General features: G+C 47.3%; 1 protein-coding gene across 16 annotated transcripts in view; it reads right to left on the minus strand.

Annotated features, from left to right (window-relative positions):
- Window positions 1-27,946, minus strand: part of CADPS (calcium dependent secretion activator) — a 221,134-nt gene that overhangs the window by 116,895 nt on the left and 76,293 nt on the right. For all 16 annotated transcript variants that reach the window (XM_059823543.1, XM_059823545.1, XM_059823536.1 and 13 more), the window contains exons 4-6: window positions 23,172-23,252; window positions 18,562-18,798; window positions 16,200-16,321 (exon numbers count right to left, since the gene is read on the minus strand). In XM_059823543.1, coding sequence (XP_059679526.1) covers window positions 16,200-16,321; window positions 18,562-18,798; window positions 23,172-23,252 — 440 coding nt within the window. The remainder of the gene's footprint in view (window positions 1-16,199; window positions 16,322-18,561; window positions 18,799-23,171; window positions 23,253-27,946) is intronic.

Consider the following 27,946-nt stretch of genomic DNA (forward strand, 5'->3'; position numbering starts at 1 on the left):
CTGTTTACTATTAAAAAGCTCTTATTTGCTGAAGCATTCCCAGACCATATGTTATCAACAAATGTTACTAACCAAATACAAACAGTAATTTTCATTAGGTTTCCTTCATGAGAACAACATTAACCACAAAGGGAATAAATGTTTCAAATGACAGTAAACATACATAGCAAACCCTCGACAACACTGTGGTGCTTACATATTCATACCCCCCAAAAGCCCTGAAAAGATCTGTGCCAACAAATAGAGACCCTCAGAAGTTGGGGTTTGTGCAGGTTGAAGCCTGCGGTGATGTCATTAGTTGCCATAGTAATGCTCAGCATAAGGCCATAATTCATGTCACTGAAACATCATTTGTATTCAATCTCAGTATGCAGTTTATCTGTGCTGTGTATTAAATTATTGTTCAGAAAATTAGCTCTGGACAGTAGTTAGGTATTAGGATCTTCTGAGGGACTAACAATGTAATGGTTTCATTTCCATATTTAATAATTAAGCAGGTTATCACTGCAGGGTTTTATTTGTTGGGACCTGTTCTGGACGAATCTTCTCATGAAGTAGCCATGCTATCTTGTCCCCATATCACAGAGCTCACGCTTACACTTCAGAGCAATAATACATCTGCAAATGAGGACAAATAATGTCATTCTGGCCAAAAGGATATATACACACACCAGAGAAAATAAAGATACAAGCAGAAAAATCCTGAGAGTACTTTCTCCGTTAGGACCATATTAACTGTCTGAATCCCTCCTGAAACCCTCAGCCCAGCATTTCTTATTGCCCACTGTATCCCAAAGCCTGGAGCCGGCCAAGAAATACTGCCATGCATAAGGACTCTGCTAGAATTATTGCCCTATTTATCGCATCTGTGCTGTTCCAGTGATATCCGTAGGATCTATTTGCATCTCCAGGGTTTCTAGTTAGGCATCAAACATAGGATGAGTAGCTAAACTGTTCTGGCTGCAAAGAGCCAGAAGATAAGATATGCCCCAGGTGCCAACTTGACAAATGCTGGCCCTTGTTTTACCTTTTACAAGCAAAACAAGTTAAGTAGATCATCACTGTAGACTTTGTGTCTGGATTCACCTAGAGGTGCCACCACAGTTACTAACCAAACAGCCCGAAGAGCTGAGATTTTTTTCTGAATAAAACATAAAATGACACATATCCAGAGGGCGTGAGTAGACAACAAGGGAGGAAGGTCACCCTTGTCCCCCGCTACCTCCATGGGCTTGTCTAACGTGGAGGACTTGAAGGATGGGCCTACCTATCTGATTTCAGGAGCATTTGGGAGCTCTCACAGGCACTGTCCAGATGGGCACATGGAAGGAAAGTGATGCCATCACCGATGCAGGTGCCAGGCTGCTCAGACCAAGCTGCTGTCAGCTGTTTCAAGGAATACATTGGCAATCTTCTGGCAAACCTAAAGGTTGATGCTACTCAGCCCTTCCCACTTATGGACAAAACAAGTAAGACCACCTAGTCTCCTCACGTTGCCAGCTGTTTTTCTCCACAATATCCCACTTACGTTGCCTAATCTACAATTTTCTCAGCTGTCCTTGAGAGACATTGACTTAATAATTTCTATTCACCTCTTGTGCCTAAGTTCGTCTAAGTGAAACTTTAGTACCCATGACCTTCCCAAAAGTGAACATACATGTTAGTACCCAGGAGAATGCATTAAATTCTTTCATCCAGGTACTGTGGTCTCCAGCAAGTCTGCTTAGTCCCTGCCTAATTTGAAAAAGTAACCCTCCTTCCATCATTGCTCTTGTAACTTCATCCGGCCAGAACACCGATGTCTGTGATTTTTATAAATAATGAACAAGTGCAACTGAATTATATCGCTGGGCCATGAATCAGCCCTGCTAACCAGCTCGGCCTGTCAGTAGGCTAACATGGGAGCAGCTGGAGAGCGATGTGCTTTCAACCGGGTTGACATTCAAACATGATCTATGACCAGTTTCCATGGGCTTCAAACCTGCCAGAGGACACCTTTTCTCCCTCTTCAGATATATTTATTGAAATGGGTTTGCTTGCCAACTTGCATGGAATAAACATGAAAAAAGCAGAAAAACAGAAGTAAAAATGTGTATTAAAGGAGAGCTACGCTCTTCCCTCGGTGGGTTCACTCCAGGTATGCATTACACTCAACGTACACAGCAGTATCCTGGGACACGGCACCTCTCTGCGGAAGATGCTGCCCTTCTGCCTTCCTCCCACAAGTTTACCGCTTAAGTAAATAAGTCTTGCAGAATAATATTCCTGCAAGTTGGCCAGATTTGCACTAGTTTATTGAACTACTGCTCAGTATCGTTTTTCAAATGTAAGCGAGTCAGCAGCAATGCCTGTCCCCTCCCAGGCCAGGAGCACGTCCTGAGGAATGCAGAACAGGGGTGCAGCTGCCTCCATCCCCGCAGGGGCACAGCCACCTGAACCAGCACCCAGTGCCTTCCTCCAGCTGGTTGCATACAGAGGCAGGCCAGTCCATCTGAAAGGTCTTTAATACATGTGACCATGTCTGGGACAAAATTTGCAAGACCAGCTTAACCTGACTTGCTGTCCTCTGCTGCCAGAATGGGATCCGGTGAGAATGCAATGACCAGGTGCCTCCCCTGTGCACTGCTGATGCAGGCAGGAAAGGGTTGTGCTTCATGCACTTCTCTTCATCCACATCCCTCACCTCTTCTCTCCTGGCACGCACACTAGTGTGTCTATGTCCCTCCTGGTGTATTCATAGTTCAGTCTCCAAAGTAAGCTGGCTGGTGGAGGGAAGCCCATCGAGAGGGTGGCACAGACAGCAGCCTGATAGACACTGCCTGTTTTTTGAGGAAACACGTGCCAGCAAACTCACCTTTTGCTGGGTCACTGCTTCACCTTGTCTGGGTGTGATGCTTTTAATCAGCCTTGGTTTCCTGCCCGGCCGTGGTGCCTGCTGGATCTGGATCCCGCTCTGGGATGGAGAGCTCCGATCCCACTTCATTGCTGGGAGTCTAAAATGCTATGTACAGTCTTGATTTAGTTCTTCCAGAAAACCCACCTAACAAATGATGTTTTTCTTTCTTCAGCCACTCCTCCCCACCCAGAAGAGAACTTTCCAGGGAGCAGCCTTAAATCTTGGGCCATAAATCATGTATGCCCAAAGCTCAAGCACTGGGAAAAACGAAGTTAGAGAAGAAGCACACTAGACACCCAGCTAACCTACCTTCACACAGCTGATGGAGCTGGCTACACCTGTTTCTCTAATGCCATGTAAGGTGTGTTTTGTTTTTATGTATTTCCTGAGATACCAGCAAGGAGGAAAATAAACAGGTTTTAAATGTGTTTAACAGTTAGCTCTATGTGAAGAAGCATGCAGGAATGCTTTTTGTTATATTCTCCGATGCTTTACATATACCAGCCATTCAAAAACATGAAATAGAGGTCGACGACCAAGATTATGGTCATCGGTGATCTTTCTGAACTTCCCTTGCCCATACTCTGAGGCTGCAGTTCATTATAATGGAGCACACACAGACTTACTCAGCTCAACAGCAAAACCTGATGCAGGGATGACATTAATTCCACCGGGATGAAAATACTCCTTTCATTTTCAGAAATGGGTATTTGTGAACTTCTAGGAACGATGTAAATGGGACAACGTTGCCCATGTGCTGAGCCCTTCACAAGCAGATGCTGGGAGAGCAGACAGCTCGCTCCTCTTCGACAGCAATGCTGGTGAGGCACCGAACTGGCAGGGGATGCGGCAGCACGGACATGTCCACGACACGTGGTGGAGGCAGATACTCACACCTGCACCAGCTGGGTCACAAAGCAGTAATAAAAAGAAGTAGGGCATCCCAAAGCCTTCGGGAAAACATGTATTTTTTGTAGCTCTCATGGGTAATGGCAATCGATAATAGCTTTTTGGTTTGTGTCTTTGGGATTTGAAAAAACCCAAAGGCAACAGAAGAATTCAGGCTTTTTCTTAGGCTTCCCAAGAAAACCCATAGACTGGGTCACACAGCTAGAGACCCGCGGGGTGCAGCTCCACGCAGAGCTCGGTTTCAGTGGCGGAATGCCCATAAACCACAGACGGTTTGGGGATGCTGTGTTGGGGACAGTTACAAACTGGTTTGCAACTTATTGCAGTAGGGCTACAAACCTCGATTGAGGTCAGCTGAATTCTTCTAAGAAACATAACCCAGTGGGTGATACACCTTCTCAAGAAATATCATTACTGAAAGATAAAAAATTATATAGTCAGAAACAAAATAGGGTGTAAAGACACCAAACAAAGCAGAAAGCGCGTGTTGCCTGCTCTGCAGCGTTCAGCGAGTGCGTCACGCTGTGGATGAAGTACGGGAGCTGTCGGTTCTTCCCACCAGAAGCAGCCATCCACCAGCAAAAGAGCAAGTAATTTAATCCATTTGGTGGGTTTTGTGGGACTGAGTTCGGATTTAACATGCCGCAGAGGGACTCAAATGGAACTATGGCTCCAAGGAAAGGATTTGATCTTTAGCTAGCAAGAGAGGATGCCAAGACATGAGACAGACCACAACCGTGGAAAACCTCAAATTTAGGGGACTGTACTACCATGTACACATGCCCACGTCACCTGCCTTGGGCTCCTGCTATTGTAATAAGGAGAGATCTAAATAATAGTCAGTGGAGTTAGGCCTTAATTTGCTTCATCGCGATTTAGAGGCAGCAAGCAGATGAAATGCAGCCTGCCCTAAAAGTGCCCCTGTCTTTCCACTGCTAAAGAGGGGTGCTGGAGGTGACTGCTGCAGGGGCACAAAAAAGATATGAAATTAAAATCTCAAAGGATATATATAGATGCAGAGAACCTTCTATGTTTCTGCTCATGCGAAAATGTCATAGGCTAGGAAATACAATTCAGGTGCTATGGAAGCTACCTTTCCACTCTGCCTGTAGAAATGGGTTGAGAACGGTTTGCATCCATAACACGGCTTGATTCCCAAGAGCTGCTGAGCCTCCTCTGGGATTCCTCCCACAGTAAGAGTTCGATGTGTTTACTCACCTTCAGAACAGGATAACCTAAGTCATCAGACACAGATTGACAACGCGGCCTATTTTTGTTCACATTTGTTTCCTCTCCTCCCTTTCTGCTGACAGAACAGCCTTTCAGTCCCATCCCCTCAGAAGAAGCTGAGTCGAAGTGGGAGTGACAGCACAAACAGATTTGATTCCTCCTAGACTTTCCTGCACAAACTTTATAACAACGATAAAACCTGCTTCCACCGATGCAGCTACTGTGCAGGTGACTGACAAGTTAGCATCCCCGCACGCACTGGCTGGCAGCGGTGGCTGTACCTGCCTTCCCCTGGAGCTACGTAACGCCGAGTGAAGCCCTGTCTCTGCATGGAGCACTGACATCTGATGGGACAACCCAAGGGCTCTCTGAGTGAATCCATCATTGCCCGTGACGTCCTAATTCCTGCCGAGCATGTATCGCTCCCTCTGCTAAAAAAAAGCACCATTAGTAAATTTTTGCTTACAAAAAGGGTGTTCATTTACCCAAACACACCACTGCTGAAAGCACTATGGTGTTATCCAAAAGGTGAGCAGAGACAGCATGTCCCTAAGGGCTGGACGACTCCTAGCAGCAGCTAAGGATGTCTTCCAACCTCCAGCATTTCACGGACTGTCCATTTTTTGTTCCCATGGCTCTGAGACACAGTGTAAGTGTCATGCACGCAGACACCATCTTGCTTAACATCATGCAGCCAGCAGTACCAGACAGCTGATAAAAGGCACCATCTCTCGCTCCAGGAGCTGCAACTCCCACATCCTCAAACTGGCTACGGCAACACTACGACTGCCGGCTGAGAGAGAAATATGTCTAGGAGAGCATCACATCTGCGTCTGAGTGTGCAAGGTGCAGAAGGAATAGGGTAAAGCTGTCGGTGACTGCAGCAAAGCAAAGCCTGCGAAGGTCTGCTCTTTATCTGCTTGTGGCTCACAAGCAGTCCCCGCAGACCCCGTTCCCATGCCAGCACCGCGTCACTCTGCTGCCAGGGCACCGCAGCCAAGAGGAGCTGCTGGGGCCGACAGCACAGCTTTAGGAACCCAAAAAAGGATGATCTTTGCTGTACAGAAAGTGCAGAGCTTGATTTCAGCATGGAGTGTTTCCTAAGCATAGCTGATACACAGGGGAAGTGTCATGGGGAAGTTGTAAGAAGGGATGAGAGATAGATTTAATCACATAATAGCTATTTACGGCCACGAGATGGCATTCCTGCCCCAGAGATGTCCCTCTGCCATGCCTGTACCCAGCCCCGCCTCCCCCCCTGTGCCCAGGACCACCCAGTCCCCCCCCGCCTGCTTCCCCCCGGGCTGGCGTTACTGCAGAAATCCCCCCCTGGTCTGGGTGAGAATCTATGGCAATGCTGTTCACCGCAATCTTCGGGGTATTAACAGGGAAAACAAGTAGCGTGATTACTTAGCGTGATTTAAATGGCGGCTGCTTTTCAAATGCCCTGTGCTCTCACTTAATACTATGATATTACAATTAGAGGAGAAAAGCTCAGCAGGAGGAATGGAAATGGAAACCCAGCAACCTTCTACTGGGAGGTCTGAACTGAAAGAATTATCGCTTATACAAGGGCTGCCTACTGTATATGCTTTATCAGTATATCGGCTTTGGATACAGCACAAGTTAGAGTTTCATTCATGTAATGGGTCTGTGTGCATTTACTATCTGTGGTTGTTACCACTTCTCCTATCAGGCAACTGCAATACCACGCACATCCTAATCAGAGTTTCCTTTGGCCAAAGATGCTCCACTGAACCAGCCACAGAGTTGCTCATTTCACAGAATGACTATTTAATTCAGACGTGGTTAATCACTTCTATCAAATCTTATCACCTTGGAAGAAAACACAACTGCAAAGGGCTGCAGCTAGTTAAGGCCTGGTTATGATTTAAACTTACTAAGGCCATGCACTGCCAGCTTTACAGAAACTCGGTGTCTCACATGCACAGACTATGGAAAAGGAGACAAAACCTCTGCCTGAAAATACAGGTTACTGGTTTTGTGCCAACATAGTCTCTAGACCCTCCTTTATAAAATTCAGTAGAGGAGAGCAGTGAAGTATTTCCTAAATGTAAACAGAGCAGAAAACAGCACAAGGTACCCTTCCAAAATCAGCTAAAGAGAGGAACAAGAGGTGTGAGACTGTCTCTTGTTGTTGTGCCACCACTCATTTTTGCTGTCCTGCATTCTTCTAAGCCAGGACCCAGGACAGGAAGCCCAGATCCAGCCAGACACTCGGGATGGGGTTTGTCTTGCCTAACTTCTGATAGCTAGAACAAAGTCATCCTGGCGTCTCCCGGGTCAGTGGGGAAGAGTGGGTACTCCCAGCAGATCACGCCCACCCAGCCGTCTTGGTCATGAGCATCTTCTCTGCTGTGAAATAGAAGCACTGCCCTAGTTTCATGGATAGGAAACCCGAAGTAAGGACTGAGCCACTGGTCCAGGGACACGCAGCCACTGAGAAGAGCTAGAGCAAGTACGCTAATACCACATCCTTTGTTTCCATGGGAGATCCGTCCCTAGACATGTGTTTTGCATCTCTGGCCTGACCATGATCGCAGGGCTCAGCAACCCCTGACTTGCAGGACTTCGCCCTTCCTTCAGCAACCATCAGGGGCCGGTGAGCCCTCTTCCCACATCCTGATGGATGCTGCAGCTGCAGTGGCTGTGTGCAGCTGCTGGGACCCCCTTCTCACCTCCTCTAAGCCACGGAGTGGGAGTTGCTGCAGATGCTCTCAGCTTTATTTGCCTACGAGGCCTTTTGGCAAAGGTGTAAAAGACCGGTGAGCTGGGCAAGACACTCCTATGTGCTGTGTCCTGCCTTTCATGGACTTTTTCAATCTGAAACATCGTGGAGTTGCTCTGGAAGGGCTTCAGGAAAACACTGCCATGTCTCTCTGCATTCCGGCCACGTTCGCAAGCACCTCTCTCCATAAGCATGCCTTGTCCTCTTTGCCCACAGAGTGATAACTGTACATAGCTCCCTTTACGTGCGTTCACATATAATGCTGCTGTTCATTGGGAGACCTAGCACATTCACAAAGGCAACAGGCCTCTCTACCTTGATTTCACAGAAAGGACAACTAAAATGTTGAGAAATCACTGTCAAGGTCAGCCTTCCCATTAAACCACTCCCTCCTCCAGAGCTCTGTCCAGGCAGGAGTAGGCACAGTACCAATTCTTTCAAGCATGCTCTCTATCTCCCTATGCTGCTTTGCAACCAGCAATAGCAGTACCCCTCATTAAATAATAATGTGCACTACTTGTACACAGCACTTAATAAATAAAACAACTGGGCACTTTTCAGATGTCTCATCCCCCGCCTTTCCCTCAGCAAGGGATGTGCAGAACTTGCACTAAGGCATGGCTTAATTTTTTTAAAAACACCAACCATGGGTATTAAACAAGACGACTGAACGTATCCCAGGAGTTTTGTTTTGCACTCCTCCTCTTAATTTAGCACTATTTCAGATCACTGAATCCCAATTTCATTTCAATGTCCTTTTGGTCTTTACTATCCCATCTTAAGGTTGCATGCATAGGAGTGATGAAGCAGACGGGTGTCAATGAAAATCGCCTTGGGCATCATCACACCTTCTGGAATAGTTAAATTTGAATGTATGCGCTATCACAGGAATACATAATTCCCAAGTGCATAAGAACACTCAAGAAATTAGACAGCTGGCAAGAAAAGAGAGACATTCATCTGTGAAGGTGCATGAGCTCAACCCTTACTAGACACCAGAGAATCCATGCGAAAGCAATGCTATGTATGCTCTAAAGGTCAGAGAAAACAGCCAGAGCTTGCACTTACTTGATACCAGAGAACCCAACTACAAGAGGTAAGCCTATAGAAACAAGCCTTCGTTATTCTTCAACACAGTTTCTAGTGTAACATTTCTAGAACAGGAGAGAGGAGGGACCGCACATGAGACCTTTGGGAGTAGGATGATACCTGGGATCACCGTCTGCAGTCCCAGCAGACTACTGAGCTGCTGTCCAGGAGGTTGCACCACGGCAGTGCGGCTGTCTGAGTGATACCTGGGGTAAGGGAATCCCTATGGGGCCTTGCCTTTATTCTGGGGAAAAACTCAGCCGCTTAATCTAAAGCAGATTATTTTATAGAACCACTCGTGCAGAGCAGCTGCAAGGAAGCATCAGAAGAGGTTCTGAATTTCTAATTAAAAAGGCCACTAAACAACTTGCATGAAGACTTCCCAGAATAGATCACATGTTTGCACCTGGTTAATAACTTTTTAGTGCATTTTTTGCTGTGCTTAATGACTTGCCCACAGCCTCCACTTTCAAAAATGGGAACGTCGTAGCATAAATCTCAGGAGCATTATGGAAATACTACCACATGCACAAAAGGGGATTTGAAGAGCAGGTCAGACCAAACTAACAGCAGAACAGTCTCATCGGAAAACTAGTTCCTAGACATGCTAAATAGCTGTAAGTGAAGAATTCTTGTGTAGGGGATTTGGACACCGCTTTGTACCCTTCAGCCCTAGACAGAGGGGCTAAAAGCAACTCCCCTGAAGTTCCTGTCCCTGTTATTGTCACCTCTTAGCCCGGCAGCATCATGGGCTCAGAGCATCTGCACCGTGCTTGCACAGAGCAAAGCCGAAGATCTCTCCTGGAAGGCATTTCCCCAACAGATGCCTTGGGGCAGACTGACCCTCTGCTCAGACCCTCACCCCAGGGACGAGGGCTGTATCTCAGAAGTGACAGTGTCTGATGTTAGCTGTACCCAGGGCTCAGTCACCTACTTTGACACATTCATAAGGCTCCTGGTGGTTTCCTGAGGAAAAAGAGCTGTAAACATCTGCACAGCTGTGAAACGAAATCATGCAACTGGAAAGGCAAGCCAATCAGTCGGGGTAATTAAGACAGCTTATATTTAATGCTGAAGCCAACTAGAAGAGGAAGGAGAAAAAAAAGGAAAAAAAAGCAGCTATCTTCTAAAATTTCCTTTTGCTTTGTTTTTTACCCAGCATCATGAATTTTGCTCACACAGGGCTTAGCTAGGAACGCAAACCTAAATATGAGCGACTGCTTAAAACTGTGTAGCCACGCAGGTCTTCTGCCTGAGCTTTGCCGTGGTGTCATACCTCTGCGACACAGCACCAGCTCTGAGTGTAGCACAGGCTCAGAGCACCCAGGTGATGCCGGGAAGTCAAAGGTGACCGATTGTCCTGCCTGTCTGCAGGGCCCGCAGGGCTGTCACAGCAGCCAGGACAGCGATGCTGAGGCTGGTGGCCAGCCTCCTGGACTGCAGATCCATGCATGTCTGGAAGAGACCTACCAGGCACGGCACCAACAGCTGTACTGAGGGATACACAACATGCATTATGGGCTAAACTCTGCTCTCACTCGCATCAGTGTAAACCGCTTTAGTTTAGTGGAGTTAAATTTGTTCTACAGCGTACAGAATATTTATTTGTAATTTATACATCTCAAAAGGACCTTTCTCATTTTACCACGGGGAAATGTTCACAGCATCTCCCAAGTAACTGTGACAGCAAAACACTGACTGACACAAAATGCTCTTATCACGCTCCTACTCTGTGCAAAGCCACTGAGCATCACTTCAAACTCCAGGGCCTGAGGCAGGGGATTCCTGAATGAAAAGACCAGATTTTCCCCTTCTGCAAAGAGAGAGAGGGCACCCCTGCTCGCCAGCCTCCCTGCTCACAGGGCTTCTCCCTTTGCTGCTCAGCACCCATCTCCCAGAAGGAGATGGTCACAGAATGGTGCTGAGGAAGGATGCTGTGGCGTTCCTGTCCCTCTTCACGGTCAGGCAAAGGGCTCTGCTGGATGCGGCACACCAATTTGAAACGAAGACCCTAGTCAAGAGATAAGCTTGGAGGGTTTGGTGCAGGGATCCAAACAAGGGCAGCCTGTCACAGCAGAGATAAGCAGCTGAGCTGTCAGAGCACCTTGAAAGCAAATCAGGGAGCAGCATGAGGAGTGAGGACAAAGATAAAACAGGGCACCCATGTCTCCTAGCACGGTGGCTAAGGGAACTGAGATGGAGAGGTTTAAAAGTTTACCAAAGACATTACTTTATCAAGAGTGAATTTCTGGAGAGGCCATGAGGCCCAAGCTCTTGGTCACGACAAAAAACATAAAAAGTGACACGGAGTCAGATGAGACCCATTAAGTGTTGTCTCTCCAGCACTGCCCTACAGCACATGCTTAAGAAAACTGCAGGGAAAAAAAACCCCAGGCAATAAAGAGTGATCTTTTCTCCTTCACAAATAGTAAGCTCCATCCTCACTTCTCATACTCTGAGCTACTGCACGACTCTTGCACTAGCCCTGGAGAGGCTGCTCTGCAAGGGGGGATATTTAACCTCCACATGAAGGCACTTCCAGAGTCAGAGAGGCAGTCCACACCTCCGTCCCTTCCTGAGCATGCCAAAATGCCCGGACAGGTTGGCCAGATTAACGCCCAACCAGTTATTTACTGCTTCTAACCCAAATGGTTCAGCTGAGTTCAATGCCCCTGATTCTCACTACTGTGAGGCAGGGGAGAATGAGACTTATCTGCATGCTGAAATATGTCCAGGTGAATATACAGCATTTATTTACAAGGCACGTAGGAACTTGCTGTTGTCTGGGTCTCTGTTTTCTTTTGTTCTGCTCATGTCAGAAAAAGGCGGTATGATAAGAAGATGAATCACTGGTACAGCCCATGAGCACTGCTACAAGCACAGGTCACTGTTTAAATATATCCAGCAGCCTCTTTAGAGACCGTAGGACAGGGGTGTTGTGGCTGGACCTTTTGTGCTATTCCCAGACCCCTCGGCAACCTTGTTCTCAGGCCGTGCAAACAGCAGCGTTACTAACACAGCTCCTGGAAGGGCAGTGTTGGACGTGTGCAGAGCCACCTCACTCTGTGTGCTTTGCAGAGGGCAGACATCGGGACAACATGCAGGGAAGAGAAGTGGTATAAAACCCTCAAAGATCTGCAAGAATACAATTCCAGCGTGAAAAGCAGTAAAATCCCACTCACACTGGGATTTGGGATGTGTTGTATAAGCATCTGCGGGTTAGGGCATAATGCAAAGGCTTTTTCTTACACAACTTATTAAAAGCACTACTAATAATACACTGCAAGCCTGATCTGAAATAACCCTTGCTATTTCAGATCTGGCTTTCTCTACAACTGTGCCATCCATCCCCTGCACCCATGCTGAGGCAGATAATCCTCACATGAAGGGATTGGGCTTAAAATGTCAGGAATCCAACATGGAGCCTGAGAAGAAATAGAAGACCAGTACTTACTGCCATCCCGAGAGCCACGCTCCTCGCACACAACTCATCTGATCGCTTGGTACACGTGGCTGCTGACCTTGCTGCTACCCTGCCTCCTTCAAGATCTACAAACAGGATTCAAGCTCCAAAATCACTAAGATGCTTTCAAACATCTTATTTGCAAAACCTGCTGGGTTTGCACCAGGGAAGACAAAAGGTGAATCTCTCACAGACCTAGACCCGTGCTTTTGGAAATCCTTCCCAGGCTGGGAAATTGCCTTTTCCCATTAGGGGTGCGGAGCCCAGGTTAGCACCCCTGGCACGGCATTGAGCTGAAGAGCAGCCACTGCCACGGGCGTGCTGTGCCTTGGGCGTTTTAGCTGAGGGCTGGCATTTCCAGGACATGTGAGAAGACAGTGAGAAACTCCATGAGTCATTCTTAGGTAAAAAGATGTCCTACAAGGTCATGTGGCCCCGTGACACTCTCCTTTCCACCTCCCCAGGACACAGGGCTGTTGTAAAAAAGGGAAGTTTCCTAGTGAATCTTACTGTTCAAATGTAATTTTTTTCCCCCCTGACATGTATGAGAAATTTAGTCTTTTGTAGCCTGCAGAGCCTCCAGATGATGGCAAAACTGAATTTCAGGCAGTTTGAAGAGTTACAGTTTAATCTGAGAAAATACTGCCTGTTTCCAGAACTGTATTCACCACATTTTCTGAGTACAGGCACTTAACCTGCATTTCTACTTTTTGAGCCTCTGAGATGGAAAAGTTTTGGGATGTACAGGAGTAACCTGCTTCAGTACTTACGCCTCCATAGAGCTGAGGCTCAGAATCCCTGCAGTGTGCTCCTCACCCCCAGGCCAGGCAGCATCCCCTGGGATGCCTGGGGAGCGAGCTCCCCTGATGAGCAGTCCAGCATGCTTTCGCTGATCTAGTTCCTTTAGCAATGAGTATTTTGCTTATGATAAAAAGTACACAAGCAAACACGGTGTGAATGACGTCGGCATCTAAAGAGACACCCCAGAAGGCTGTTTCGGCTGACCACGGATCTTTTGTCTGCAAGGCAGCACAGCTCAAAAACGCACCAAAGACTTCTCCAAGCTGTTTGCATCACTGCCCTCATCACCAGAGTACCTGAGGGCCTTCAGGTCTTGTATTATGCAACATGACAAACATGTCACATCTGGTTCATTGTCTCTTTCCCTCTCTTCTGAAGAGGAGAATGTAAGTGCAGTAAGTTGCTTTCATAGGGTTTTGGTTTTCCCTGCCTGGGCTGTTGTGTCTGGGAGGGGAAGCAAGGTGAAAGCAGCACTTATAATGCAGAGAAGAAAAAAGGACAAGCTTTCTGTGATGGTCTCTGGTTTCTGTGGAAGGCAACTGGAGCCTTGGCTTGGGTGGTCTTTGGTTTTGGAAGTAAAAAGTCCCAGGACCTTCAAGAAACGCAACTTTCAAACCTACTCCCCTCCTAAGGCTTTTCCACAGGTATCAGCCCAAGTGATGGAGCAAACCAGGAGACTTCAAGCCTGACTCAGACCTCTACAGGAAGCCAGTGCAGAGAGAGGATGAGTGTGATGGACTTGCATAACTCATATCACGCCCCAGTATTCAGTGTTGGCTGCGTTTTCCTGAGGGCTGATGGCTTCATGCCCAGACATTGTACATTTCATTATGATAAAAAGACCCACTCAATTAAAGAGCTCACGCCTAAAGCCCTTATTTTCAAAACACTTGTATAAACAGTCCTATGGCTGACAGCAAGAAGGCTTGCGTAAGGAAGGACAGACCCTTTGAGCAAAAGGGAGATGAACAGACCAAGCTAAACAAGCACATGTAACCCAGCAGAAGTGTGCTTTTCAGAATGGGTAGTAGTAATTTCCCCTAAATAAGAGTCCACTTTTCTCCACTGAAGCAACAAAAATACCTAAAATAGTGACAACTGCAGGTTCTTATGGAAATTTTCTTCCAAGCACAGCTCTCCTACTTCCTTCTCTGAGGCAGATTTCAAAGCGTTTTGAAAAGTAAGTCACGCTGCAGCACTTTCCCTGATTGGAAATATTGTTTTTAAACAGCTTAACTGCAGATTCCTGCTCTTCCAGTACAGCACAGGGTACAAGGCATCAGCAGTTTCTGTGCCTCCGTGGGAGGACAACCACCCAGGGAAGGCAGCCTGCCTTCGGCTCTGCTCTCCTCCCGCCTGCATCAGCTGGCCTTGAACTGTTTGCCTGCCGTGCTTCTGCACTTGCATGTAACGTGCTGGGTGTTCCTGGCTTTCCTTCCACAAGCTTGGGAAGCTCCTGGTGAAATCACACAGAATCACAGAATGGCAGGGGTTGGAAGGGACCTCTGGAGATCATCTAGTCCAACCCCCCCGCCAGAGCAGGGTCACCTAGAGCAGGCTGCACAGAGAAGGAGACTCCACAACCTCTCTGGGCAGCCTGTTCCAGGGCTCTGCCACCCTCAAAGGAAAGAAGTTCCTCCTCATGTTCAGATGGAACTTCCTATGACCAAGTCTGTGCCCGTTACCTCTCGTCCTGTCACAGGGCACCACTGAAAAAAGACTGGCCCCATCCTCCTGGCACCCACCCCTTAAGTATTTATAAGCATTAATAAGATTCCCCCCTCAGTCTTCTCTTCTCCAGACTAAAAAGACCCAAGTCCCTCAGCCTTTCCTCATAAGAAAGATGTTCCAGTCCCCTCATCATCTTTGTAGCCCTTTGCTGTACCCTCTCCAGCAGCTCCCTGTCCTTCTTGAACCGGGGAGCCCAGAACTGGACACAGTACTCCAGATGTGGCCTCACCAGGGCAGAGCAGAGGGGGAGGATAACCTCCCTCGACCTGCTCGCCACACTCTTCTGGACGCACCCCAGGATGCCATTGGCCTTCTTGGCCCCAAGGGCACATTGCTGGCTCAGGGTCATCCTGTTGTCCCCCAGGACTCCCAGTTCCCTTTCCACAGAGCTGCTCTCCAGTGCTGGGGACTGGTCACTCGGAGGGAATGGGGTATGAGAACAGAGAGGGAATATCGCAACAGCATCCCCTCCTGCACTGCTCCCCACTGCTGGAGGAGGCTTCATATCACCTTGGCAATTCTCCACTGTGAGGAGGCGCATCGAGAATTTCATTTAAGTGTGAAATCTCTGCAGTGAACCAGAGGAAAACTGCCTCAAATGCATACAGATAGTGTTTCAAGTTAACTAATCCCACAAATCAGAAAGGAAATAAGCCATTAATCATTTTCTCCTTCCAAATTAACAAAGATCGATCACTAATAGCAGGCTTATAATAACATCTGGGGAAGACAAAAAAGCCAAGTATGGGGCCAAGGCTGGGGATTTGGGGACCGGGTCAAAGAGGACAGAACAAGACTGCCCTTCAACTGGACCAGGGCAGAGTGGCCTCAGATAAAGATTTAACTGAATGACTTGAAGCTTTCCCCAGCTCTTCTCTTCCACCTCTGGCTGTGACTGCGGATCATGTCCCCACCAGCTGTTTCCCATTCTCACAGGAGCGCTGAAACCCTGACAGTGAGGACGAGATTATGTACCTACACCTGATGGCACCAGTTCAGATGGACACTCGGACAAGTATTTATCTAAGCACATGCTTAACTCCATCCCTATTTAGCAAAGTACTTACGTATAGGCACACATTTATGTCTCTATGGCTACAAGAGACATAAGCCTGTTATTAACACTTTTTTTTCCCAATCAGGGCTTATGTGCCATTCTTAGTCGCAGGACAATGCTCTGCATACGTGGAAGGCCACGTTTCTCCTCTGCTTCTCAAGAGTCGCTCTGGCCTCACCATGCTGGAGCCAGAGCTATCCACAGAGGCTCAGCAGCGCAGAGATGGTGCAGAGGAGAGCATGGTGGAGAAAGCAAAAGGCAAAGCAAGACTTACGTTGGCTTTGAGGCTTCAGCCTGGTCAGTCTGCAGTTTCTCCCCACCTTCGACTTCCATGGTGCAGTACACAATGCGGTTGGGGGCCAGTGACTTCAGACCCTGAACCTCCATGATGACAACCTGCGGGGCAAAGAAAGAGGAGTGTAAGAGGAGCAGCCTCCCTCAGAACTCGCTCTGGCTGCTGAACCCGCGGGGTCAGCCAGCGCTGGGGTCCTCCACATGCTGCTGGATGTTCATGGTGGCAGGTGGGCAGGGACAGTGGCACTGCCCAGGCTGAGCAGGGACTGCGGCAGCCAGCGAGGTCTGTACGGAGACCGGGAGGTCTCCCTCTGGCTGCACATAGGCTAGTTGAATCCCTTGGGTGTCCAGGGCTGTACCAAGCTTCAGGAGATGGGCCTCACAGACATGGTCCTGCCCCACCTAAAAGTACTTTAATATGTGAAATCCAGAAAAAAAGCACACAGCTACTCAGCTTGTGCCAAAAGCCTATTTTCAAGGTTAATCATAGAATGGTTTGGGTTTGACCTTTGAAGATCATCTAGTCCAACCCCCCTGCCATGGGCAGGGACATCTTTCACTAGACCAGGTTGCTCAGAGCCCCGTCCAACCTGACCTTGAACAATTCCAGGTATCCACAACTTCTCTGGGCAACTTGTTCCAGTGTCTCACCACCTTTGTTGTAAACATTTTCTTCCTTACATTTAATCTAAATCTACCCTCTTTCAGTTTAAAACTGTTGCCCCTTGTCCTGTCACTACAGGCTCTAGTAAAACATCTTTCTTATTAAGAAACGACCATCTAAAGGTGATTAATCCTGTTAACCACATACCTTAAACATTTCTACAAGAAACACTGTGGGAGTTTCTATTTGTGTTTTATTACAGCTACCTATAAAGCATATGCACAGGGTTTTAAAATTCCTCTCCTCAGGTCTTCTGATCTGTCCTTGCACAGAGGACCCCTTCCCTGGCACACAGAGCTCCACAGACCCTCTGATGAGCACACATTTTTGCCAAAAGCTTTCTTGCAGCAAGAATTTCGTGCACAGAGCCATGCACAGACCTGCCAGCTCCTGAAGTCAGTGCTTCACTGAACTTCTGCTTCCCACCGGCTGGGGTTCAGCTGGAGTAAAGCATTTGAGAGAGACATCCCGTTGTAAGGGCGAATCCCTTTATGCACGGCTATACACGCTGCACAGGCTTTTCCGACAGAGAGGTCTACTGCTTTGTGACAGTTCCCTGCTCCTCCATATGGGAACGCTTAGAAGTCAGGCTTTATTTGATGCTGCTGTTGAAGGCTCTGTCTCTGGGTTCATAGCCTTATTTTTAAATAAGACTGAACTGAATGTTATAAAGATGGTTTCAGACATCTAATGAGTTCAACTCTGAGACTGGGCAACCGGCGTCATTAAGTTTTGCATTGGCACGATATATATAACAAGAGACCACTTAGGAAGAGAAATAAACAGGAAACTACACAAAAATAGAATTTTCTGATTTTTATGCATCCTACATGTTTGACCCCATCCTGGTAGTTGTTTTGACAATGTAACATAACCCACTCGTTGACAGACAACAACAATTCCGTATGCGTGTGCTGATGACTCCTTAGAGTAAATGTCTTGCCTAGACCGCAAATATGTTTGCACAGAACAATTAAGTCGGCTGAAAACAGCTACTGCAGCAACGCTGCTTCCAGGACTGAGACAGCCTGTGTCGGAGGTAACGGCGCGTCCCTGCAGCACCCTGCCTTCCCCTGGGCTGTACAGATAAACTGCTCGACAGAGCGCTGAGCAGAAAGTCAGTGCTCAACACAAGGCGAAGAGCAAGCCAGCAAAGCACAGTATTTCCACACAAACTGCAAGCCAATCTGTTGGGTACATTCAAACCCCAGCAATTTTTAACAATTCTCCAAAGAGGAAGCAAGTCTTGCAGGGAAATACAGTGACACCTCTAACTGGCAATAATTAAACACGCTGACATTTATGGTGTTGCACTGTTGTACTGGTTTCAGGATCAATACAGGCTCAGGATTACTGGGGTACAGCCAGTAACAAGCTGCATGAAGAGGTCAGTTAATGATGCAGATTTCTGAGCCATTTGATATACATCAGCAGGAAATGCCAGACAGTTTATCTCACACAGTTTGTTCCAACAAGATAGTGAGAGACCAGAAAGGACACAGTGTTTGACTACAGGCAAAGATTCTGGTAACTCAGAGAGAAGCTGTTCCTCATGGAGACCAGAAAGTGATTTCTAGTGACCTCTTGCCACCTAACTTAAGCTTGAACTGAGCAGAAGTCAGCGGCTGTGATTTTTATTCCCACAAACTCTGCACACTGCTATGTGTGTGAAGCTTACCTCCAGGGAGAAGGACAACACGACATCTGACTTGGAAAGCTGGTTCTCGTTTTCTTCTCCCATGTCAATTATTGAGGTGTTGTGACTGCGTTTCAGCTTCTGCAGCTTGAACTCGGAGCCTCCTTTAGACACAGGCATGCTCTCTAAGTTTGCCATCAGGAGATTGACAGACGACTTCAGCTCCTCGATGTACATGTTTTCCATTTCTTTGGACACAAACTTCGGAAACTTGCGCTCCTTGGAAACAAAAACAACAGAATGAATTGCAGTGACAATCAGCAACCACTTGTTGCGCTAGGAGAATCCCCCAGGAGCATCTGCAGAGAAGTTTGCGAGCAGGGAACTCCCACAAACCAGATGACAAATTACAGCTTCCCCTGTGTAATGTAGAAACATTATTGTTAGCTTCCCATAGAATTACCACTTGGTACTTATCCAACTTTACTGTTTCTTGCACGCACTTGCATTTCATTCATTTTTCTATCTGCAAATGGCCTTCTTCATATATATGTATTCACAATTACAAACGCTCCAGGCCAGATCTCAGCTGAAATTCGTGATTGACAGCAATTTCCTAACGATTCAAAGGATGCTGACAGTTAGGGACTCGTTTTCCAGTCTCCTAAATGTGGCGGCTCTTTTTAAAACACTTCTGAGCAGTTGCTCTGTTAGTTTTCTAGGTGCGAAAGAAACCCAAGGAGGGAAAACCAGCAATATGTGGGCAGGAATGTGTGGATCCAACTGGAAGAAGGGGTAAAACACCATTTCCACTACTTGCCAGGGCCCATGTCTCCCTCCAACAAGGCAACCTTTCACTGTGAGACCCTTTGACACTGTTTGTTGTAAACAGGACACTTAAATATTAAAACCAAAGCTGACAATGAGAGCAAAATGTGATATGACCCAAAGTGTGTTCTCAGCTTTGAACTGCTACCCATGCTCTAGCTCCGTTAGGATCACTGCTCTGAGCCCTACGTCTTCTGACAATTCTGCCCATGCCCCGAATCTGGTCAGGGTTTGAACATCTCTCAGTGCGTTACGAGAGACTGTGCAAGGCATACGACAGCGAGGCAGCATCTGCAGCCAAGGAACTCGAGGCTGATGGGCAAAGTATCTTAGTGGCAATTCACAATACTGTAAAAAGCAGTTTTTAAAATGTGTGCTAGAAAAGAAAACAAGGTCATGTTTCTTCTAGAAGAGACTGTCATCAGGTTGCTGAAGAAGTACTCCACTGCACTAGTTTTTGCATCAGTCCTCAATAGGTTACCCATTACAAGCTCACAGCAGCGCTCGCACCAAGCAGGTAAAATACAGTCTTCTGTTTCCAGTCTCAATCTCGGGAAGCAATTCCCTCATGTAAATTAGACCTGGCGTAAGATAAACTACCTAATCAGTCTGGTTTATTGTCTATGCATTATATTAGTTGCAAGCCACCCCTAGGAAAAAAAACACAACTGTTTCGTAGATTTTGAGAACTACTGCTGAAGCAATGATGTTCAAACATTATTGCTTTTTCACCCTGCTGCTATCCATCTCTCCAGGGACTGCAATTTTGGCACTGCCCCCACAAACCCCTTCAGAAGTGCAGCCAGGATGGAGACGTTTCACTGTGTGCCAGCAGCAACTTCTCATACTAAGGCTAAAACCAGGTAGTTTGAAGTGATGCGTAACAATTTAACTGGGACTGAGTCTGACAGTGGAAATGCAGAGATGCAGGTGTGGTCCCAAGTTACCCATCGGACTGCAGGTAGAGCTGGGGGAAGTCTGGAGGAAGAGATAATCAAGGGATGCAGACAACAGCAAGAAAGGATGCTAGTCACCTCCACATGTACTTGGAGCAGGGAGAGGACCAGAAATAGGGACAAGTGTGGAGAGAAGCAGAGCTAAGAGACTGCAAGGAATGACCAGTCCAGCAGGCTGAAGCAGAGTGGGTCCAGCCCCAGATGGACATATTGCTCTGGTGTCACCACAAGGTCTCATTTAGTTCCCCCTACATGTGCTCCTCCTTGCCTTTGCGGCCAGGTGACTGGGTGGGGGGAAAGGCACCACAGGACAGCACAACACTTGCTACTGCAGAGAAAAACATACCTCTGCCTGGGCATCACTAAGCTCTCAGCTGTAACGCCACTCACATTTAGCTGCTGGAAAAGTACAACACGCAGAGTGAAAAGCCCTTCCAGATTCAGCTTTAAAACATCTGCTTGACTTTCAGTGAGATCCTCAAGCTGGCTGGCTCCAAGGCTGGGCTTATGTGCTTTGATGGAGTCAGGCTCAGTGGGGGACTCTGCCTAACGTTGCGCTGGTGCTGTGCTGAGCTGCACTGTCCTGGGCAGACGGGAAGGTAAAAAGACCCAGAGCTGTGCCCTGGTATCCAGACGCAGGACCTGGTCACTGCGGAAAGCTGGCACGCGTGGTGCCTTGTCCAGGGTCACACGGCAGGTCAGACGAGGGCTTGCAGAGCCACCAGTCCTGCAGCACTGTGATCCCAGCTCCCATTAGACTCCACAGCCTTCGTTGCCTCCGAAGTACAAATGTCCTAGTGTGAATTTCTTAATTTATTAACGAGGCATTAATTTGCCTTTCGCATGGAATCTCCAAGATGGCCACCTCAGGGCTGGTTTCATGAGCACAGTAGGTCTCCCTGAGCAGCAAATCTGCATTAAAAGCTGCAAATTGGAGATAAAATTGGAAATGCTATTCTTTCATTGAGCTGAATTGTGCAGCTGCCCTATGCTGGAGAGAAAGTAGCCTTGCTGGGAAAGGAGGATACAGAGAAGGATTCAAAAGGCCATTTGGATGCCTCCAAAAGATGGTATTCATGGGTCTGAAAGAACAAGGTTTCTTGTAGGCAGGTACTGGTGGGATCTGACATTCTGGAAAGAAGGCCTGCAGCGGTAACGTGAAGGAGATTAAATACCAATACCTGCCAACTGGATCACAGGTAAGTCACTTTTACTCTAAACCGCCCTCCAAGCTGCACAGCTGTATTTTGAAGGTTGAATTCTGCAGGGGGAAATGTCAGGTTGTGTTGAGGACTTTCCCCTGACTGTCTCTCGCAGGGCCAGCAGTGGCATGGTTTGTTTCCAGCATCCTTGGGGGAAGCATGGGAATGGCAAATTCTCATCTGCAAAAAATAATTCATGAAGCTACAGCCTCTGCTGGCTGCTACTGAACCATGCATATTGTTGTCCCGCATGCCATAAAGAGAAAATGAAACAACGAAACCAGGCAATCTCATTCTGGCAGCCAGTGCCTGGCTACCCATTTCAGAATCAGAGCAGCAGCGCTCTGCGTAGGGGCTTACATTTTGCCTCAAATGAAAAATACTGTAGGTTTTCCTGACAATAAAATGGCAAAGGGCCAAATGCTGAACAAAGGAGCTGCGGTCGGTTTGCTGCTTTGCTGCACCATCGTTTGGCCACGTGGTCCTTGGCCACCTCACTATTTTTATCAGTAAAGTGGGGAAAGACAGAACCTACCTCCCCAAAGACGCAAGAGCAGTAGCTGTTCAAAAGAAGCGTTAGTGAGGAGTAACTGCACAGGCACTACCAGCATCCTTGCTAACGCCTGACCATAAACAAATGCGCTCTGCTTTTCACACCCAGGGATATCACTGTGGTTGCAAACAGCTCTGATATTACCTTTCTCATAAAACCCCCCAGTCTGGGCACAGGTCGGTGCCAGGAGGACCGCTGCTGAAAGGCATGTCCCTAGCCTAAGCTACGCCTCTCTGATTAGAACTTTTTCTTTTCCTTCTAGTAATGGTTTCTTGATTATCAAGAACCGCCAGATAGATCATTCCCAATGATTTCAGCCCCATTAGGGCTTTATCTGTGATTCAGAGCGTCTGATTAGAGGCAAGGATAAAATCTCAGCCATACTGATGTCAACAGGATGCAGGGTTTCTCTCCATCTATGGTCCATCGGAGACCACGTAAATCTGCACTATGTGAGGGTGTGACTTGCTCCTAGGGAGAAGTGTCCTTACAGAAGGGCCTCTGGGGAGTTTAGCCAAGTGCGTAGTTATGAAAACTGTTTTGAGGTCCTGTGTCTGCTGCTCCAGACGGCAGTGATGTCCACACAGTGCAACGCTAGCCTGACTGCTGTCATGCAAAGTGTGAACATGCTTGGGACAGCACACCTGAAGTCTCTTTACCGGGGCAGCATCTACCTACGGGCAGGGAACTGTGGCTCCTAGCAGCCCAGAAAATAGCACAAACCCCATTAGGGCAATTCCTGGCTCCTTTTTACATGCCATCACCCACTTTGTTGCCTAGCATGTAAATTTGACAAAGGGGGCTTAGATGTGCACTTGCAGATCTAGCTGGAGCACTTCAGGACAATTTCTTCACACCGCTGAGGGTTCGTAAGGGATTTTGCAGGAACCTAAACTGTCCCAGCTCATCAGAACATTCCACGAAAGGCACATCGCAACAGCATCATCTGCACATGGTGCTTTGTTTGTTGTTAAAAATCTGCTGATTTTTAACTGGTGATTACTGGGAGAAGAAACCTGTGAGGGAAGGACAGGACCTGGGGGCTGCATCAAAACTACTTACGTGCTTCTATGTGAAGAGCTTGTTAATACAGAAGACTTTTTTTTTTTTTACCTTGGCAATTTGCTCTGCCATTTGAAGACGTCCATCTAACTCGCGTCTGATCTGTGCTGCTTGCTCATCTGGGTTGTCCAGCTGTATAAAAACAAAAAGCAAATCAAGGTGAAAAATTAACCAATGCAGCACCTTTATAAGTTCTTCAGGCCGGCCATCTGTATTACATTATCAATTAAGTATAGCATAGAGGGAGGGGTGATGGGCCCCGTTCTGGGGCAGAGCCCCCCACAAAGGGCGCACCCAATGTTTACCAGGTCCCAAGACAGTCACAACCAGGGGGCCGGGCAGACCCTGTTTTGATGCCTGCCCAGCTGCCTCCTGGGGCTAAGCATCCTCACCCTGAGGTCTTACACCCACTTTGCCCCGTGAGCCAGTCTGGCAGCAAGCCTCATTGGCGACTACCTGAACCCCAAAAAGCAGGGTGCCATCCAGAGGCTATCACTTTGCTGGTGCTTGGGAAGCCATAGCTCCCCAGGACACACGGCAGCTCCAGATCACCAAGCCAAAGACAGCCTGCCCCTGCTTGCCACCCACAAAAAACCAGAATGCTCAGCAGAAATGCACAACAATAGCATTTGCATATTTTCTTTCCCTTCTCCCCCATATTGCTGCATCCCTGTTCGTGCAAACAGTTTTCCTGCTGCCTTCAGCAGAGCGGTGGTTTTTTTTTTTTTTTTGCAACACACTGTCCACAGCCCTGTGGTTCAGCGTTTGGCATCTGCCTGGCCCTGAAACGTCTTTTGAGGGTAAAATGTTGTTTCTGCCAGTTAAGTAAGCAATTACAGCACATGTGGAAGAGGCACAGTGACTGCTGCGAGCAGTTTCCCATTGGTAGGACTTGAGGCAGATCTGTTATTTTTAGTGGGACTACATGGACATAAATTACAAAACAACAAAAAAGCACAAAATCAAATGAGCCCCCGAAAAAGTCGATAGCTGCTGTAATGAGGTGGCAACTTTATAGCTGTTTTCCAGACTGAAACCACTCTTTAGACTCCTTCAGGGTCATTTTGGCCACAGCACAAGGCTAGAAATGTGCGGCAGTGGGGTGGTCACGGTGCTGCTCCACCCACGAGGCACAAACCCAAGCTTGGCCTGGTGCAAAACCTCACAGTTTTGGTTCACCTCCTTGTGCAAACGTGACTTCAGACGGGAGGGCTGGCTCCTCCATCCAAATGCCACCTTCGTTTGCAAAGTAGTGGCCCCTTCTGGCTACCAGCAAATGCAATTGCCACAAGCCGCCGTCTGTTAGCCCTCCCACCAACTGCTACACATGAATGAGTTTTGTACACTGGCTTGGGCTTGTGCTAAGCACCTCCCTGGGTTTTACCCTTCTCTGGAGACAAACTGCTTGACAGCAGAAAGGCTCGGCTGGTGCAGTCCAGTCTGGAAAGTTACAGCTACAGCGACGACAAAAGTTTCGATTCTCAGCCTGATGAATGACGAGCTTGTCTGTTGGCACTCCCCGAATGGGCTAATTCCCCCCAAACGTGCTGCTTTCCATGGCATCTTCTTGTCCGTTTGCCTGCACATCCTGCACCTCCCCTCTCTCGCACACGCTCGTGTAGGTCTGCATGTGTGCGGCGCGTATTTGCTTATTGCTTCACCACTGATGATTTTCCAGTCGACATTCGTTATGGCTGAGATTGTGGGAAAATATATTTTTGATTAGTTTTTGAAAGCCTCCGTTACTGATTTAATTCAAGCAGGAAAACTGCAAAGTGTCCTGACCGTGATCCAAATCCACTGAAACTTCAGCGATCTCTGCTGTGGCCACCCAGGTTTCACTCACACCAGCTGCACCACATAACCTGCTGCCTTCATCTTTATATTCCTGATCCCAAAACCAGTACAGAGCCATGGACCACCAGCACCTTTCGGCATCAGCTGCTTCCATTAATTTCTCCATGAACAAATGCATCACACAACTGACCTCCACCGATGTGTGAGCATCTCTCAGAACTGCTTCGTTAAGGGTAGGAAACATACAGTCCCAGATTTCCATTTCTTTGCAACTCTGTAAGAGGGGGTATTATTTGAATTCCATCCAAGCTACAGTAATTGAGGTTAATCACACACTACCCAAAATAACTCACATGCTAAATTTAGAAATGGATTGCTACTGTGGAGGAGAGCTGGTTTTGCGGTATGATAATGAGCCACCAAACTGCCTCACACTTTCCGCACTATCTTGATTTTGCAGATGTTTTCCAGTGATGCTACAAGTGTCAAAAGCCATGTCAAGGAAAGATCTGACTGCAGAAGATTATTTTTCTTAGGAGGCAACAAGCACCCTCAGCAGCCTCCGTGGTTGTGGTCGAGTGGGTAAGGTACTCCTTTTCAGGGCTATATGTTGCTGTGCTTCCCAAGGTGAATTAGCGATGCCAAACCGGGTAACCTGGTATTTAAAGGCAACAAAAAAATCTTTCCAGGATGTATTTTCAAAGACCCTCCATGGCAAAAACTGATCTTTGGGAAAGCGATCACTGCTGTGACCAACCAAACATTTTCTTGTTATGTACAGAAGGGTACTAATGAGGCAGCCCCTGCCTGCGGTCCCTGCGTGTCCTCCCGGCACGTTCAAGCAGACCGCTTGTGACTAAGAGTAGCAGGGCCAACAGCTCAGCCACTTACTGCTCCTGAGCCTGGGAAGGGCTCCTGCTGCCGTCAAAGCAAGTTGAGTACCTTTTACAGACTCATAATACTATATACGGTCATTAAAAGAGTAATGCTGGTGCCCGTAAAATATAATTTGCTTGTGAAATAAGGCAAGGGGCAAATGTAAGGCATGCTATCTAAGCAAGAGCCAACATCCAGGTAAGGCAACGCAGACCCTAATATCATTAAGACTCAATTTCTTAACTAGAGAATCAGCTATTTATTTTCTGCCGTATGTATGCTTACCTTATATTCAAATACTTGACAGCCAAATATATAAATGATTTACAAAGTCAAGGAGAAATTGAATTAGTTTCGTTCTGCATTGTGACTATGTTATGGGTGTGCTATGAATAAAGCAAAGATATAAATCATAAGGTTGCCCCAGTCAATTAAATGTGAAAAGTATTATAAATTTCAGTATATATATGGTTTGTCATATGCACTGGGCTTTTCTTCAGCAACATGCCATGAATATATGATGTACATAATTTGCAATTCTCAAGCTATCATTACCCAACTGCCTGCTGGTAAATTAGATGTTTTCATACGTCTACCCGCATACTACATTAGTTCTCTCTGCTTGCCCTGCAGAGGTTATCTACGTTGGTGTTAACAGTTGCTAAAGTAAAACAATAAAGATAAAATAAAATTATGTAGATCAGATTCTAGGTGGAACCCAAAATTTGCCAGCATCACAGCCAGCCTGTTGCTGAAGGCACTGCAGGGCGTGTGCCTACTTTAACCCCTGCTGACTGCTCAACCGCAAGAAAAAGATCTTGCAAAAGACAGGTTTTTTACATATAAGCTGCTAATAAGGAATAATTTTTATGGGCACTAGTAAATGAAAGAAAGAGGTTAAAAATGTTCATCATGTGATATGGACAGTATTAATCCCAGTAAGAACCAACTGCTGGTCTGCAGAAGAAACCCTTTGCTTCCATGACCCTGAAACAAAATCACTGAGAGACTTTTCCTCATGTGATTCCAGAGGGATGGAAGATAATCTCACTACACCTTTGAAAGGCAGAGGCAAACAAACCAAACTAAGTCATAAGATCTGCAATAAGACGCACAGTCACCTACCAAATCCACACCTAAACTTTTCGGTTGGTGCGTCAGAGATCTCCCACGTATCGCCCAACCTGAGCACTGTAGTTTTTAAAGCCAGGAGCCCAGGCTCACCTCCACTCACCCCAGAAAACGCCGGAGGCAGTTCAAGGACATTAATGGTGTTAAGAAAGACTTTAAACTCCCATGGTTTTGGAGTTAATGTGTTATATATTTAAAGCTCCAGCTTCAGCTTATCACAGCTTGAAGCCAAACCACGACAATTGCAGCCCTGGCTCCCAACACGATGCTGGGGCGGCGCAAGCTGCTCTCCTCCTCCCTTCTTCATGATGCCCAAAGCTGTTTTGCTCAGCTTAACACCTCAAACCAACCTGCCTGCCCGGGGACCGAGCAGGGTACGGCCCTTATGCCGTCGGCCACAGTGAGAGGGCTGGAGCCGGGGCTAACCCGCCCAGCTTCGGGACGATGCCGGCAGCACAAGTGGCGTGCTGTATGCAGCACTCAGCCTGTTGGTACGAGAAGAATGAATCCGGCCATGCCACCAAACGCATATTGATGGGACACCCTCCCAACAGACACGGGCAAGTTAAATACCACATGGGATTTATACCCATGCTCTGAGCTGTTGGAAATAACGTTGTTGTAAGCTACAAGGGTTTATAATGAAATAACATCGTTGTAAGCTACGAGGATTTATAACGACGGGATGCAACATACAGATACAACCTTCAATGATCAGCCTGGCATTTACGCCACGCACTGTGGATGTGACAGGTATTGTCGGTATAATTGCCATCAGCCCCAGCCAGAAACCATTGGGACCATTTAACGGTTTAATCCCTCCATGCCAGTCACTACTAATGCTAATCCCTGCTTCCCAGCCTGGGCAGCAAGTGTCACAACATCCCCATTCCTGTAGTATAATTGGGGCCTGTCTGAAAGTATCTCCCCTCCCTTTAAGACAGGTTACAACGTGGGGTGAAATACCTGTGTCAGGTATGGTTATAGGTGCCAAAACCCTCGAAGATAAAGTCTCAACACAT

Source organism: Gavia stellata, chromosome 12 (genome assembly GCF_030936135.1).
Source record: "Gavia stellata isolate bGavSte3 chromosome 12, bGavSte3.hap2, whole genome shotgun sequence".
NCBI classification, from domain to species: domain Eukaryota; kingdom Metazoa; phylum Chordata; class Aves; order Gaviiformes; family Gaviidae; genus Gavia; species Gavia stellata.